General features: G+C 43.7%; 1 protein-coding gene across 1 annotated transcript in view; it reads left to right on the top strand.

Annotated features, from left to right (window-relative positions):
* The window catches only part of LOC126484748 (probable cytochrome P450 6a14), a 112,149-nt gene extending 98,183 nt beyond the window's left edge, over positions 1-13,966 (top strand). Inside the window, exons 3-8 of the mRNA XM_050108342.1 lie at positions 4,613-4,878; positions 6,798-7,036; positions 8,967-9,229; positions 10,970-11,139; positions 13,561-13,779; positions 13,932-13,966. Coding sequence (XP_049964299.1) covers positions 4,613-4,878; positions 6,798-7,036; positions 8,967-9,229; positions 10,970-11,139; positions 13,561-13,779; positions 13,932-13,966 — 1,192 coding nt within the window. The remainder of the gene's footprint in view (positions 1-4,612; positions 4,879-6,797; positions 7,037-8,966; positions 9,230-10,969; positions 11,140-13,560; positions 13,780-13,931) is intronic.
* Positions 13,967-14,817: the final 851 nt, after the last annotated feature.

The raw sequence follows: 14,817 nt of genomic DNA, 5'->3' as shown, positions 1-14,817 counted from the left end.
GGTGGACTGATAAGGTAAGGAATGAGGAGGTTTTCCGCCGAATCATCGAGGAAAGGAATATATGGGAAACACTGACAAGAAGGAGGGACAGGATGGTAGACATTTGTTAAGACATCGGGGAATAGATTCCACTGTGCTAGAGGGAGCCGCAGAGAGTAAAAACTGTAGAGGAGGACCAGCCCCGGATCTACGATATTTCCGAACCGGGGCAAAAATATGTTCATTTTGTAGCGCACATCTTTCTGCAGGGGTTGATATATAAAACTTATGTGTTCGAGGAAGTGCAAGACATGTTATTTGGTCTTCAGTGTGCCAAAGTGCAGTGTCACGCCTCTTTACACAGCATTCTTCTATCGCATGTCACTGTATTTCACTCCGTGGAATTCAAACGTGACTATTTTGTAATTGAAGCCATCAAACTTATATTTAGGAGAGTAAAAATTAAAATGTCCTCTACGATACACAAATGGTTACAATAGGATCCACACAAAACACAGTTCACACGATTTACAGACAGCTGACCCTCACGACTTCCCTACTATAAGATAACTGAATTATGTGGCTACATGACGGGCTTCCGGCCATGAAGTTAAGTACTAAGAAACTGCCATATCACATAAAACATTGGATCCCTTACTTGGCGATAAATGCTAGGAAAGTGTGAGATTGTGAACGTACTTGATTACCGGCTTCCTGTTTGTTTGCACCATCTCTCTGTCATTTATCTCGTTATCTGATCACGCCGAGTTTGTATAAACACGGACGCTCTGTCGGTACGCCAGTCAGAGCAGAAGACGCACCACACCAAGCCGCCTAAGCCAACCACGCGAAGATATCTCAGTACTGCACGTGGTAAGTGTCTGACGAACACAAGCTCGCAGCAAACGCTGTCTGAAGTGTTGTACACTAGGATTGCATATGGTGGAAAGAATCCGAGCCTTCGTATGTGTTCTTGATACAGTAAAGCAGTTTGGGAGGCTAGAGATTTCATGGTGAGCCCATAACTCCTGCGCAGTTTCTTCTCTAGCGCAGTATGTTTGTGTTTGACTGCCTGTGTAATCTGACACTTGCGTCTGCATCTCCTCGAATATTCTAAACAAAATCATTCTTATTTCTACTTAACAATTTTTTTCGATCTCATTAATCTTCTGCGTGGCACCAGCGTTTAGGTCATTAACCATCCATTTCACTTTACATTTATTCAAAAGGCCTGGCACATTAATGGGCAGAAAATCTAAGAGCTATTATGTCGAGTGACTTGACGCAATAGTTTTCAACGTAATTTTTCGCTGATGTAAATAACATTATTTCGCATGGATCTTTATCTCTGCTACTTTCAAGAAGCACAGAACCCAGTTAACCAACAACTAGTAAGCTGAAATCAACATCTATTACTAATGTACGATCAGAAATGGTGCCACTTTATGCCTCTTGCGGAATCGATCTTTGTACACACATCAATGTGTTGGTTGTTTCTTCTCTGTCGAACAGTCTTTCCACAAACATCCCACTGATATTTTCTGCATGGCCATAACAGAACCACTAAGTAGATTACGTCTATCGTTGTAAAGTAACCGTTTTGGGTCAATGCGTCCACACTTCAACTCCTGACCTGATGCCCAGGGGAAAATAAGCATTTATGGCTTGCTCTTGCCACATTTATTTGGAGGTTTTAACTAACCTGAAAACATGCGACTTGTAATAGCTACAATTATTAGTCTGCAAATGTATTAATACTGATGTAATGTTGTTCAGTACACCTTTCTCAGTCACCAGTAGAAATATTTGCACTTATGCTTGTGTTGTCCACAGCTCGTGGTCTTGCGGTAGCGTTCTCGCATCCTGCGCGCGGGGTCCCGGGTTCGATTCCCGGTGGGGTCAGGGAGTTTTCCCGTCTCGAGATGACTGGATGTTATTGTGTTGTCATCATCATCATTCGTCCCCATTACGGTCGAAGGAAGGCAATGGCAAACCACCTCCGCTGCGACCTTGCCTAGTCGGTGGTGCGGGTCTCCCGCATCGTTCCCTACGCTCCTCGGAGTATGGAAACTTATCATCATTATGCCTGTTACACTCTGTATGTAATTACGTATATAGATTAGACAAAATGAAACTAATTCAGAAAGAGTGCCGCAGGACTGACTCTTGCTAGTGCTAGAAAATATTATTTCGCGATGGATTGATCGGTTGCTGTCATATGTCTGCGCCTGCCCATCTCCCTCATGCTCTGTGCTGAAGCCGGCCGCGGTGGCCGTGCGGTTCTAGGCGGTTCAGTCCGGAACCGCGCTACTGCTACGGTCGCAGGTTCGAATCATGCCTCGGGCATGGATGTGTGTGATGTCCTTAGGTTAGTTAGGTTTAAGTAGTTCTAAGTTCTAGGGGACTGATGACCTCAGATGCTAAGTCCCTTAGTCCTCAGAGCCATTTTTTGTGTGCTGAATACTTCGCTACATTTGAGTGAATGAGAGGAGCAGACGTATTTAGTGACCTGTTAAATGAAATATAAAATTGTGCCCAAGGTAAAACAACGTTGGCAAAATAATTTGAAATGGGCTCTGCAGCGAATAAGAGTCGTAACTTTAGAAAAGAGTTAGATAACCAGAAAATACTGCTCGACTGAAGGAAAGCATGGAACAAAGTCCGTCGAAAACTCAACGACGTTTATCTGTGCAAGTGGGAATTAAGAGAATGTCGTGTCCAAACGTTATCGAAATGGGCCTTCATATACATCCTTACAAATTTACTGCTGTGCATGAACTTCCGTGTATTGAGTTCCTCTGGTGGTTCTTAATTGAAATAGCAGCAGAACTTTTGTTTCCTCAGTTATTTACTTCTTCAGATGATACTTTATTTAGCCTGTCAGTTTATGAGAACTCACTGGCCATGAACCATAATGCACCAGATAATTCCTATCAATAATTCCTAGAGCCGTTGCATATTCTCGAGGTTGGTGTTCAGTGCCCAGTGTCTGATGTCCATATCGTAATACCACTCGTTCGACGAACTGTTAGTGGTAACTAGTGCGTCTAGAAATTATTTAATCCATATGTGGATCAACTCGCAGAGTATGAACGACTGTATGAATATTTTCAGCAATATGAAACTATATCACACACGGCCTTCACAGCCTCATTACATTAGCATGAGATGTTCGGTGACGAGAAGATAATCAGCAACCTTGGCAACCTCGGTCGTCTGGTCTCTTTCCCTGTGATTTTTTACCCATGGGCCAAAGTGCACGGTCAGGTGCACCCCTCACAGACCGAGAGAGCTGCAGCAGAACATTGAAAATGCTATTGCTGCCCTCTTTCGGACAGAGCTGCTACGCATGTCTCACAGTTTGATAAATCGGGCATAGGGCGGGACCGAAGTCAGTGATGGCCATTTACAGCATCCTCTGTGACGTTCATTAACAAAGGTCAACCCCGCATCACTCTTATCGTAAATATTTTCCGGGCCAGTTTTATTTTTGTCATCTTGCATGATCTTAACATACCTGCTGCATTAGCTACTTCGTACATCCCATTGTTGTGTGTACATATTAAGGTACCACATATAAGAAACCTGCATTCTGATCACCCAATACGACACTGTGTTCTTCCAACGCGTTCTCCTTTTACTTCAACCGCCTATTTACTGAGTACTGAAAGGAGACGCATTGTAAACCTGCATCAATGGCCCTATAACACTCCCTTGCAGCACACATTGTGTACCTTTCACGTTCTACGATTGCTCGCCGTTAACAACGATGTGCTGAGTTGCATTTGCTACCACGAAGCTATAGAAGAGTCATGCAAAGAAAATCCCTGACTGCAGTGAGCTTGACCCTGGTGCTTCAGTGTGTCTACCCCAACCAATCACATGACGCGTTTTTATACACGGGTACATCACTACGGCAACGCCTCAGCTCTATACACAACTACGTTTTTCGCCTGCACTTCGCAGCTGAGAGGTGGCAACAGTGCTACTCGTTAGCAATGATCTTCTTACGGCGATTTTACTACAGCCAGCTGCTCCTTATGTTCGTATTTACGTTTGTGGTAATACGTCAATAACAAATAACTGTATCACAGTACTGTATTCCAGCCTATTCATTTGAATGAAACGCAGACATTATGACAATGGGAAATTACAGAAGTCATATAAATAAAACTATTTCGCAGATCAGGCTGGCACCTGACTCATAATATTATTATGGATAAACACAGCTTTCAGCCCGGAATCGCGCTGCTGCTACGGTCGCAGGTTCGAATCCTGGCTCGGGCATGGATGTGTGTGATGTCCTTAGGTTAGTTAGGCTTAAGTAGTTCTAAGTCTAGGGGACTGATGACGTCAGATGTTAAGTCCCATAGTGCTTGGAGCCATTTGAATTTGAATAAACGCAACTAAAACTAAATTTTTTACGTTGATACAAGCTATATCTGTGAATCTGCTGTTGGCTGAAACATTTCACTATATCCTCATTGTGTATCCTACACTGATAACATATTCAGTAACGAGCATAAAGGAGCAGTCAGTTAGTGCAGAACCGAAGTAGTTTATTTCATCGACCACACCATCAGTTCAGCTGATTTACTTTGATTTTACAGTAGCATCTGTTTACCATTCGCAGAGTTCAGGATCGCCTTGATAGCCGCAGCCTACACCACACCCTCACCATGATGCTGCAGCTGGAATCGTGGATGGACGAGCTGGGCCTCGTGGTGATCGCCGCTGCGCTGGTGCTGTGGGTGTGCTACTTCCGGCACTTCAGCTACTGGACAAAGAAGGGCGCCCCACAGTCGCGACCCTGGACGCCGTTTGGAAACTGTTACAAGTCCATCTTGCAGAAACAAATGCTGTCAGAGGACCTTGACGAACTCTATCGTCAGTTCAGAGGTATGTACACATGATGATGATGATGTTTGGTGTGTGGGGCGCTCAACTGCGCGGCAATCAGCGCCCGTACAAAGTCCCAATATTTACGCAATCAAATCTAGCCACTGTCAAGAATGATGAGGACAACACAAACACCCTCTCCCCGGGCAAAGAAAAATCCCCAAACTGGCAGGGAATCGAACCCGGGACCTCGTGATCCCGAGGCAGCAATGATAGCCACTACACCACAAGCTGCAGACGCACTGCAGAGAAGAAATCATCGTATCTGCGAAAAGCTATCGACTGCAGCATCACATTTAAATGAGCTACGTTTTAATGAAAAGATCAATTGCCAACTCTCTAGAGCAGTGGTTCCCAACAGGTGGTCCGCGGACCCCCAGGGGTCCGTGAGCTATGCCAGAGGGGTCCGCAAGATGCTATTAGAATAAAAAATATATTAAATATATTTCGTACGATAACAGATTTTTTTGTTTTGGCCGCTTCCTGCATGAGCAGTTTTAAGCTCAATATTTTTTCCATAATGAATATGACAATGTTTTTTCTAAGTACCAAAAATACAAAACGTATAAAAAGACTCTTTATTTGGATTTTTTAGGTACTTGATACTGTGATATGACAAGGTACCAATCATGCTCGATGAGGGGGTCCTCGAGAAAATTTTGTTGGGAACCCCTGCTCTAGAATCTAGACATTGAAATCAGTAAGTTTACATATTTTGTATTTGCCTTTGGGGTTCAAACCTCAGTCGTTCATAGAATTTTGTCTGTCGGTTATTGTTTTTCTGACCGTTGGCATGATTTGTATGTATGCGAAATGTTAAGTAGCAATGCGATTTGCAATCGGCATAAAACTATTAAGCCGCCCTACAACTGCCCAAGGATGTAACTTGTAAGACCATACCATCTCCAGTACTACCTTGCGTCGTAAAGGACAGTGATATTCAAACCATTCTTCATCGCACAAAAGAATGTAATGAGAGTAATATGTACTTTAGCCCGCCCGGTTGGCCGTGCGGTCTAACGCACGGCTTTCCGGGCGGGAAGGAGCGCCTGGTCCCCGGCACGCATCCACCCGGCGGATTTGTGTCGAGGTCCGGTGAAATGGCCAGTCTGTGGATGGTTTTTAGGCGGTTTTCCATCTGCCTCGGTGAATGCGGGCTGGTTCCCCTTATTCCGCCTCAATTACACTATGTCGGTGATTGCTGCGCAAACCAGTTCTCCACGTACACCACCATTACTCTACCACGCAAACATAGGGGTTACACTCGTCTGGTGTGAGAGTTCCCTGGGGGGTCCACCGGGTACCGAACCGCACAATAGCTCTGGGCTCGATGTGGGGCGGCGGAGGGGTGAAGTGGACTGCGGTAGTCGTCGTCGAGTTGCGGACTACTGCGGCTGCGGCGGGGACGGAGCCTCTCTGTCGTTTCTAGGTCCCCGGTTTACATTTGACGATACAATGTGTACTTTATTAACACGATTTGCATACGAACAGAAGCAGCAGTATGAGATGGTCCGTGAATTTTATTTTTATCCACTGAATCGTAAAGTAAACTGGCCTTCAGTGCCATTTGAAACCGTACGAACGACAATTTGATTCATAGACAGTTCTCAGTTTTGACATAGGCCTTAACTGACGCCATAAACATCACATGGGAACCATTCTGATATCCTGATGTTGCTCCAATGATGGTCAACGGTATGCGATACCAGTGAACAGTACAGAACTTGTATGTGATTGTGTAAATATTAAGTGTAAAATGACTGTATTTTCATTCCATTTAATGAACCGTGACAACCATTTCGTCCTTGAGGCAATTGGCCGGTACATTTTAAAAGACACAGGTCATATAGCAGTTGGAATGCTCAGAGTAAATTCTAATCAGGACTTTTAACAGTGACTAATTGGATTTTTTTTTTCAGGTAAGCGCTACGTGGGCTATTACCGTGGACTTGAGCCCCGCTTGCTGGTCATCGACCCAAATCTCATTCGTCAAATACTGGTCAAGGACTTTGACTTCTTCACCGACCGAGAACCTGTCCCTCTAGATGACCCAATACTGGAGGGTCAGCTGTTCTTCATGAAGGGCGATCGATGGCGCCGTCTGCGCAACAAACTCAGCCCACTGTTTACCAGTGGCAAGCTGAAGAACATGTTCCAGGTGAGCAAATGTTCCAACGAACACAGAAAATTATAACGAGCCCAGTCATGTATTTTCCTACTTGGGATGATAGTAAGATTATCGGGTATTTGTCCAATTCTGAACTACTGTGAGTTTTATTACCTGTGAGAGGACATAAATACAGGTGAAAATGTTACATATGAAACCACGAGCTTTAAAAATAAGATATAACGCACTCTGTGTTAGTACTTGCTATCTATAAACACACTGTCACTCTGGTGCACGAAGACGAGTAATTTATCAAATGGTGACAATAATTGTTTTAGATACTTAATAAAACAATGAAGTGACTGAGGGTAACTATTTTCAAATTTTGCCACGCAAGAAGGATTAGGCAGCCAAACAAGGTACTTCTGTGCCAGTAACATCCGACTCTTGCCGCCATATCATGGAAATTCGATAGTTAAGGTCCCATTGACACCGATTTAAATTGTGGCCATTTTTCTTTTATTATTATTTTACTCCCTCGTCCCTGACGGGTGAGCGTGACTGGCAGTGTGCTACTATTACGCCCTTCAACCAACAAAATTTTGAAATACGTGTTTTGATGTAAATATAAAAAGAAAATGGAATGTTTCTATTGTTCTAAGAATATTAAACTAACGTTTTACATTGTCCCTATTAAAACTACAATAGTCACTGTGGACTTCAAACCTGTGCTTCTAAAATGATGAAGTTATTAAAGGGAGTACTGCAGGCTTCAAAAGTTGTGTTTCTAAGATGATGAAGTTACTTAAGGAAGTATTGCACTTCGCTGACTTGATAGGAATTGCAACGGAAAGAATAAATTAGGCGAGCTTAAGTTGACTGGCTTCATGGGGACGTAAGGAGTGTTGTGCCACTGGACCATGGTGAATGAAATGTTGATTTACGTGCAATGAGACACAAGTTGTGGTGAGACAGAGGAGTTTAAGTATAGGTAAGAAGAAAGAGACTCACATTAAGCATCGGTGCAATGTGTGGATGGATATAGGGGTCCAAATTATACCAGTATTGACAATTAGGAGGTGAGGGGTAGCGTAATGCGATTCATGGGATTGCCTTCTTGGATGCACAAAATGTAAGCACAGGCGATCAGTATGGATGAGGATGGAAGGTAATTTGATGAGTTGATACATGATTACTGTAGAGGAGGATAAGTACGAGCTGAAAGCAAGATAGAGTGCATCTGACGTTGCAAGTGGGGTGTTTTGGTGGATTAGAAACCTAGGTGGCTCTATAGAGGAGGATAGGTGATTTGAAGGCTTTGTAGGTGTGGAGGATGGTGAAGGGATGCAATTCCGACGTTTGGATGATTAGTAGTTCTAGTTTACATTGAGATTAATATTGTTTGTATGGTGGGGGAAGGGCGTCGACTGGTAATTTAAGAAAGTTTACCGAGATATTTTGTCGTGTTAGTTAGCTGTACGTGTTGATGTAAATGTAGTGGTGGACGTCATGGTGTGCCCTCTCCTGTAGGTTATTGGATTTTAGTAGAGCTCATCTTAAGGGCTAATGTGTTTCACGAAGATGTAAGTTGCTTCATCCAGTGTTGGTGGGACTTTTATGATGTTCATAGGGGCATTGGCACACAGCTGTGGTGATTTAACCATTTCAGTAGTGCCAAGGATATATAGAAATGTAGGTTAGACGAACCCTTGGGCACAGATGTAATTCGTTGGGGGCTGTTAATGGTTACATGTGGTGGATTATTGTGTGAGGCGGGTGCCACTAGTTGACGTAGTTAAATGTAACTGTTTGGGTCTAGAGTCTGAGAATGAGATTATAATGCCATACACAGTCAAGGGGTTTTAGAAGTCAAGGGACAGATCGATAGCTGGTTTGTGGTTATTAACAAGATGAAATAGGGACTGTGTGAGGAGTCGAGTCTGACGTGGAGGACTCACCCAAAGCTGCGATTCATTTGCAGACGCTGAACGAGTGCGGCAGCGAGATGGTGGAGGTGCTGGCGGACGCCGCGCGGGAGGGCAAGGTGCTGCAGTTCCGAGAGGTGTTCGCCCTCTACACCACGGAGGTGATCGCCACGCTCGCCTTCGGCGTCAAGCTCAACTGCCAGAGAAACCCGGACTGCGACTTCAGGATGTGGGGCCGCATCCTCTTCCAGCCACGGGCCAGGCCCTTCAAGGAGATCGCCACCGAAATCTTTACGCCTCCGCTTAAGCGATACCTCGAGTGAGTAACTGACTTTTTTTTTATTATGGAACTGTTTCCACATTTAAACTGACAGTCTGGGCTATACAAGTACTCTGAAAGTGTTCAGAAATTTTTATACATTATTTTTTGTTGACTAATTGCATATCAGAATCTCCTTTCTAGTGCCTTCAAATCTATTCTTTGCTCAACACCTCTTGAATGCTGCGTTGTTCGTCTGTGCATTATTCTTGTCCGCAGTTTGGAACAGTCAGCTGTAGGTGTGATACCGAACTCATCCAGCACCTAGGTAATACCTGTAGATCGTACCATGTTACTGTTTCGTCTTCATGGAGTCTACCAGATAGTTTAAAGCTCTCCTGAAACTTACTAACATTAAAACTGTGTGCCTTACTGAAAAGTCCTACTACTCAGACTGTTGCCTTCGTAGACAATATTCTTGCTGGGTTAGAATTCAGATACAACTCGCGACCCCCTCTATAGCTTCAATTCTGACAGTATCTCTCTCCAGCGTTCCTGGTTCCGCATACAACTAGGCTCTGCTGCATCCCGTGGTGGACTAACCGTCCTAGAAGAAACGGCATCACTGAGCAGTGACTCTTCCACACCGTAGAGATTGTTTCCAGAAATCTTTCATTCTCCTGTGGAGTGAGCGCTGTTTTCAAAAAGTTCTCGCACCAACCTCAAAGTGTAAAATAATATGCATCTATTACCTTCTAACGTCAAATACGATGCTTGTAGCTAAAGGTCCCCAAACTTATTGTCACTTGAATGTGGGTAGTGCATTACCCGAAGATCGTCTATATTTTTAAAGCGTTCAAGTCACACGTATTGCTCTGTATAAACTTCACACTGATTATCTCTACGCAGTATTACATCATTACTTTCAAATTCTATGACGCATTGTACTGCTTCTCGGAATTCGCATCTGCTTGCCCTTTCCATCACATAACCTATCCCAGACCTTTATATGCCTCTTGGCCCTCCTTCGACACATCTGTCCGTATTTTTTTACGATCCTCGAACTCGATACGAACCATCTCGTTTCCTCCCCTCACTTATTATCCTGATTCACTACTGCGTCTGTACGATACATGTTCAGCACATTCTCCAAATACTCTCTCAATGTAAATACAACCGACATCCACTCCAGTCCAAGAAAACTAATTATAGTCTTATCCATCCGTGTACAGTGTTCCAGACATGAGTTTTAATTGCAATAAATTTTGATGTGATTGTCACGAAAACTATATATTGAACTGTCCAAATTCAATGCGTACGAACGTTTGTACATACTGAGGGGAATATTTCAATATACGACTGTTGAGTTCCCAAGTGTTAGAGAAGACTTTACGATAAATTGTATATTCTTAATAGTTTAAGGCCAGATCAAGTCAGATAATTTCTGCAGATTGATTTTATTTGTGTGATTGCTCGCATTGCTTTATCTGGTCATTGTTGCAGACACGTGTTCTGTTCCACTGATCTCCTTTTTAATTTGAGACTCGTGAAGCCCACTAGCACGGTTCTATTGCAAACTTTTCCTTACACACAACTGCAAACAGAGAAACAGAACTATGAAAAATAAAATTTGTGTAAATGTCTGACTTAAATAAGTAACAGAAATGATCTTGCTGTTGCCAGCTTTAGGCCGTTTCCCGACTTTTTCGATTCAAATTTTGTAACACACACAGTTCTTAGCTACCCATACAAGAATCTTTCTTTGTGACGCATTCCACAATTTTCCTTTTTACATTTCAGTTCCATAGCTCCCAGGAACAATGCACTTCAGTTTTTCGACAACATGGTGAAGGAGACACTCCACGATCGCTTAGAAAATGCCATCAGAAGGAGCGATTTCATGGACCTTTTCATCCAGCTTCACACTAAGGGTTTCGTCGAAGGCGAGAAGCAAGGAGGCACTGACTGGAGTAAGTACCGACTTGTTTGGCTATTAATTTACGAATAAATGTATCTGTTGATACCCTAATAGTACAGTAAGTGCATACGCACTCATAGCATGTAGCACCCCATTTCGCCCTGATGAAGGAGCCAACGCATCGTCTTATGGATCAATGAGACGAGAAAATATTGGAGATACACATCGTGGTCCATTATCGCCCAACTCCACATCACAAGCAGACTGTTTAGAGCTTGGACTAAAGTTCGCATATTTCCGTCGATAATATCCAAATCTAATCAACAGAATTGAGGTCTGGTGGCCTGGGAGACACCGTCGTGTACGTGGAATGGCCCACAAAGCACCCTCTCAGAAGTCGGGAGAGATGGGATGATGCACTGTCTTACTGAATGTTCAGGTCGACTGGAGTGTGCTGTTAGGCTTACAGACAGTTTCATGTGAGCTGAAGATGTTCGACGAACGAAACCGCTCGTAACACAATAAATGTAGAATAATAAACCTGAGGTGGTTTCCTTCAACTATTAAAACAAATTTAGGAATACCCACGTTAAATAAAAGTCTGACCTACTCTATTTCACAAAAATCACTATGTGCATTTGTGTTGGCTTCAACAGCTGATATATTTAGAGAGTTCTGCCTTGAACAAAAAGGAACGAGGCGAAAACCTCATATTGTACGAGGGCGGTTCAGAAAGTAACCTCCGATTGGTCACAGTGCGGGTTGTGGGGGGAGTAGCGACGCCATCTGTGCGTTCACGCACTCAACAGGTCAGTCGGCATCAAGCCGTGGTCGAGTGAACGTCGTACCTGCGCTAGTTTAGTTTTTGTGGCAGTTTGAAATGTGTGCTGCAATAGAAAAAACCGGCAAATGTGAAGTGCGTGCTGTCATAAGGTTTTTTACAGCCAAAGGATATTCTGCAGCAGCTATTCATCGTGAGCTTTGTGCCGTGTATGGACCAAGAGTTATGAGTGAAGGAGTTGTCCGTGAATGGGTACGTTTATTTAAAAGTGGACGAGAAAACGTTCATGATGAAGAGAGGAGTGGTAGACCATCATTGGTGACTGACGAACTCGTTCAGACAGTTGATGCAAAAGTTCGTGAAAATCGACGTTTCTCAATGTCGGAGTTGTCTACTGGTTTTCCACAGATTTCTAAGACACTCTTGTACGAGATAGTGACAGCAAGATTGGGTTGCCGTAAGTTCTATGCACGATGGGTGCCCAAAATTCTTACCGACCACCACAAAACTCAAAGAATGGCCTCTGCATTAGACTTTCTGTCACGTTATGAGGACGAAGGAGAACCATTGTTAAACAGAATCGTGACCGGTGACGGAACCTGGATTAAGTACGTGAACCCTGAGACAAAAGAACAATCAAAGATGTGGGCACATTCAAATTCGCCTACCAAACCAAGAAAAGCCTCGCAAGATTTTTCTGCCAGAAAACTGATGGCAACGGTGTTTTGGGATGCCAAAGGGGTGTTGTTGGTTGAATTCGTGGAACGTGGTACGACCATTAATCAAGACGTGTACTGTGAAACAATAAAAAAGTTACGATGGGCTATACAGAACAAACGCCGTGGTATGCTGACTTACGGTATCGTTTTTTTGCACGATAACGCCCGTCCTCACTCTGCTCGCAGAACAACGGCCCTTCTTGAGTCCTTCAAGTGGGACGTTATCAACCATCCACCTTACAGCCCAGACCTGGCGCCAAGTGATTATCACCTCTTCATGCATTTGAAGAAATGGCTCGGGTCACAGCGGTTTGATGACGACGAAGAGCTCAAAGATGCGGTCACAGGCTGGCTCCAGGCACAAGTGGGTGATTTTTATGCAGAAGGAATTTCAAAGCTTGTGAAGAGATACGATAAGTGCCTCAATCGCTATGGAGACTATGTAGAAAAATAGTGCAAAGATGTAGTTGTGAGATGTATATATTAAAATATTTTTATTTAACTTGGTGTATTTTTTTAAATCAACCGTAGGTTACTTTCTGAACGGCCCTCGTATATGTAGTGTTGCGTCTTGTTAGCCGTGGGACAGAGAATCCACACATCAGACGCAGGATTTCGTACAAACGGAAGAGGAAATTGAAATTATTTTTTAGTCTTACTTATTAGTTTTCTTTTGCCTGGGTAAAATTAATGAGTGAAGCTGATGTAAAAATGTCATTGCATGATTCTTCGATAAATCTGAAATTCTACGTGACCGACCGAAACTAACCTCATCCAAACGTGGCAAGCGTATGGCACAGAGGGCATATGTACCTGTAACAGTACTTAGGCTTGGCAAATGTTTCACTGTCGAATCCTACATGCCACATATATTCACTGGAAACTATCCGTGGAATACGAGATACTGTCCTATCTAGTGAAGAGAGAATCTGAATTGTCCGTATTTACAAATGCCAATTTCTTTGCTTCGCAGAACTGTCGGAGAACGAAGTGTCGGCGCAGGCCTTCCTGTTCTACATCGCCGGTTTCGAGACGTCGTCGACCACGATGAGTTTCGCTGCTTACGAGCTGGCAGTCAACCCGGACATCCAGCAGCGGGTGCTGAAGGAAATTGACTCCGTGCTGGCAGAGAGCGGCGAGATCTCGTACGACTCTCTCGCGAAGATGAAGTACCTCGACAGAGTGCTGTCAGGTAACACGCCCACTCTTACAGTTTCGAGTGCATTCGAGCTTTCTTTAGATTCATGCGAAAGTGTTCCTGTATTCATTAAATTTTAATCATTTGATGTTGCATGAATGATAAGTGCGATGTTAAACGTGTTATTTTGTTTGAACTTTTCTCAGTGAAAAATATGGCACCATACTTACAACTTACATGACTTCCTTTCTCGTGAATCTTAGGCTAGATTTTTTATTCATAACTATATAACAGTACACATTTAGAAATTCTTCTACGAATTGGAAAGACTTGTCAAGCCGGTGTGGCCTCGATAAACCTTCGTTTTCAGAGCAGCTCAGTAGAGCGTGCTGTTTTCACTCGTGAACGAGACCAGCGGCTTGCATACAGTGCTGAGTCTGTCAACGTCCCTTGAAGGATCATTTAAAACATAGTCTGTGTTCGAAATGTAGCTTCACAGCACTAAGGTATGTCAGGCCGGGAAGTTCCCCGCCAAATTGCACAACCCAACAAAGACGTCATTCGAATATCCATCCGCTACAGAGGAACGCTAAATGTTGAAGATCTGCCTCATGGTGATCGCCATTGGTGAACTACATGAGCTGGCAAACGCTGCCTTCAAATTAAGTCTCATTTGTTCCCAGAACAAAATACGAGGTGCATTCAAGTTCTAAGGCCTCCGACTTTTTTTTCTAATTAACTACTCACCCGAAATCGATGAAACTGGCGTTACTTCTCGACGTAATCGCCCTGCAGACGTACACATATTTCACAACGCTGACGCCATGATTCCATGACAGCGGCGAAGGCTTCTTTAGGAGTCTGTTTTGACCACTGGAAAATCGCTGAGGCAATAGCAGCACGGCTGGTAAATGTGCGGCCACGGAGAGTGTCTTTCATTGTTGGAAAAAGCCAAAAGTCACTAGGAGCCAGGTCAGGTGAGTAGGGAGCATGAGGAATCACTTCAAAGTTGTTATCACGAAGTAACTGTTGCGTAACGTTTGCTCGATATGCGGGTGCGTTGTCTTGGTGAAACAGCACACGTGCAGCCCT

The sequence above is a fragment of the Schistocerca serialis genome, chromosome 6, assembly GCF_023864345.2.
Source record: "Schistocerca serialis cubense isolate TAMUIC-IGC-003099 chromosome 6, iqSchSeri2.2, whole genome shotgun sequence".
In the NCBI taxonomy this organism is placed as follows: domain Eukaryota; kingdom Metazoa; phylum Arthropoda; class Insecta; order Orthoptera; family Acrididae; genus Schistocerca; species Schistocerca serialis.
The sequence above is the reverse complement of the archived record's forward strand: the minus strand, read 5'-3'. Positions and strand labels throughout refer to the sequence as shown.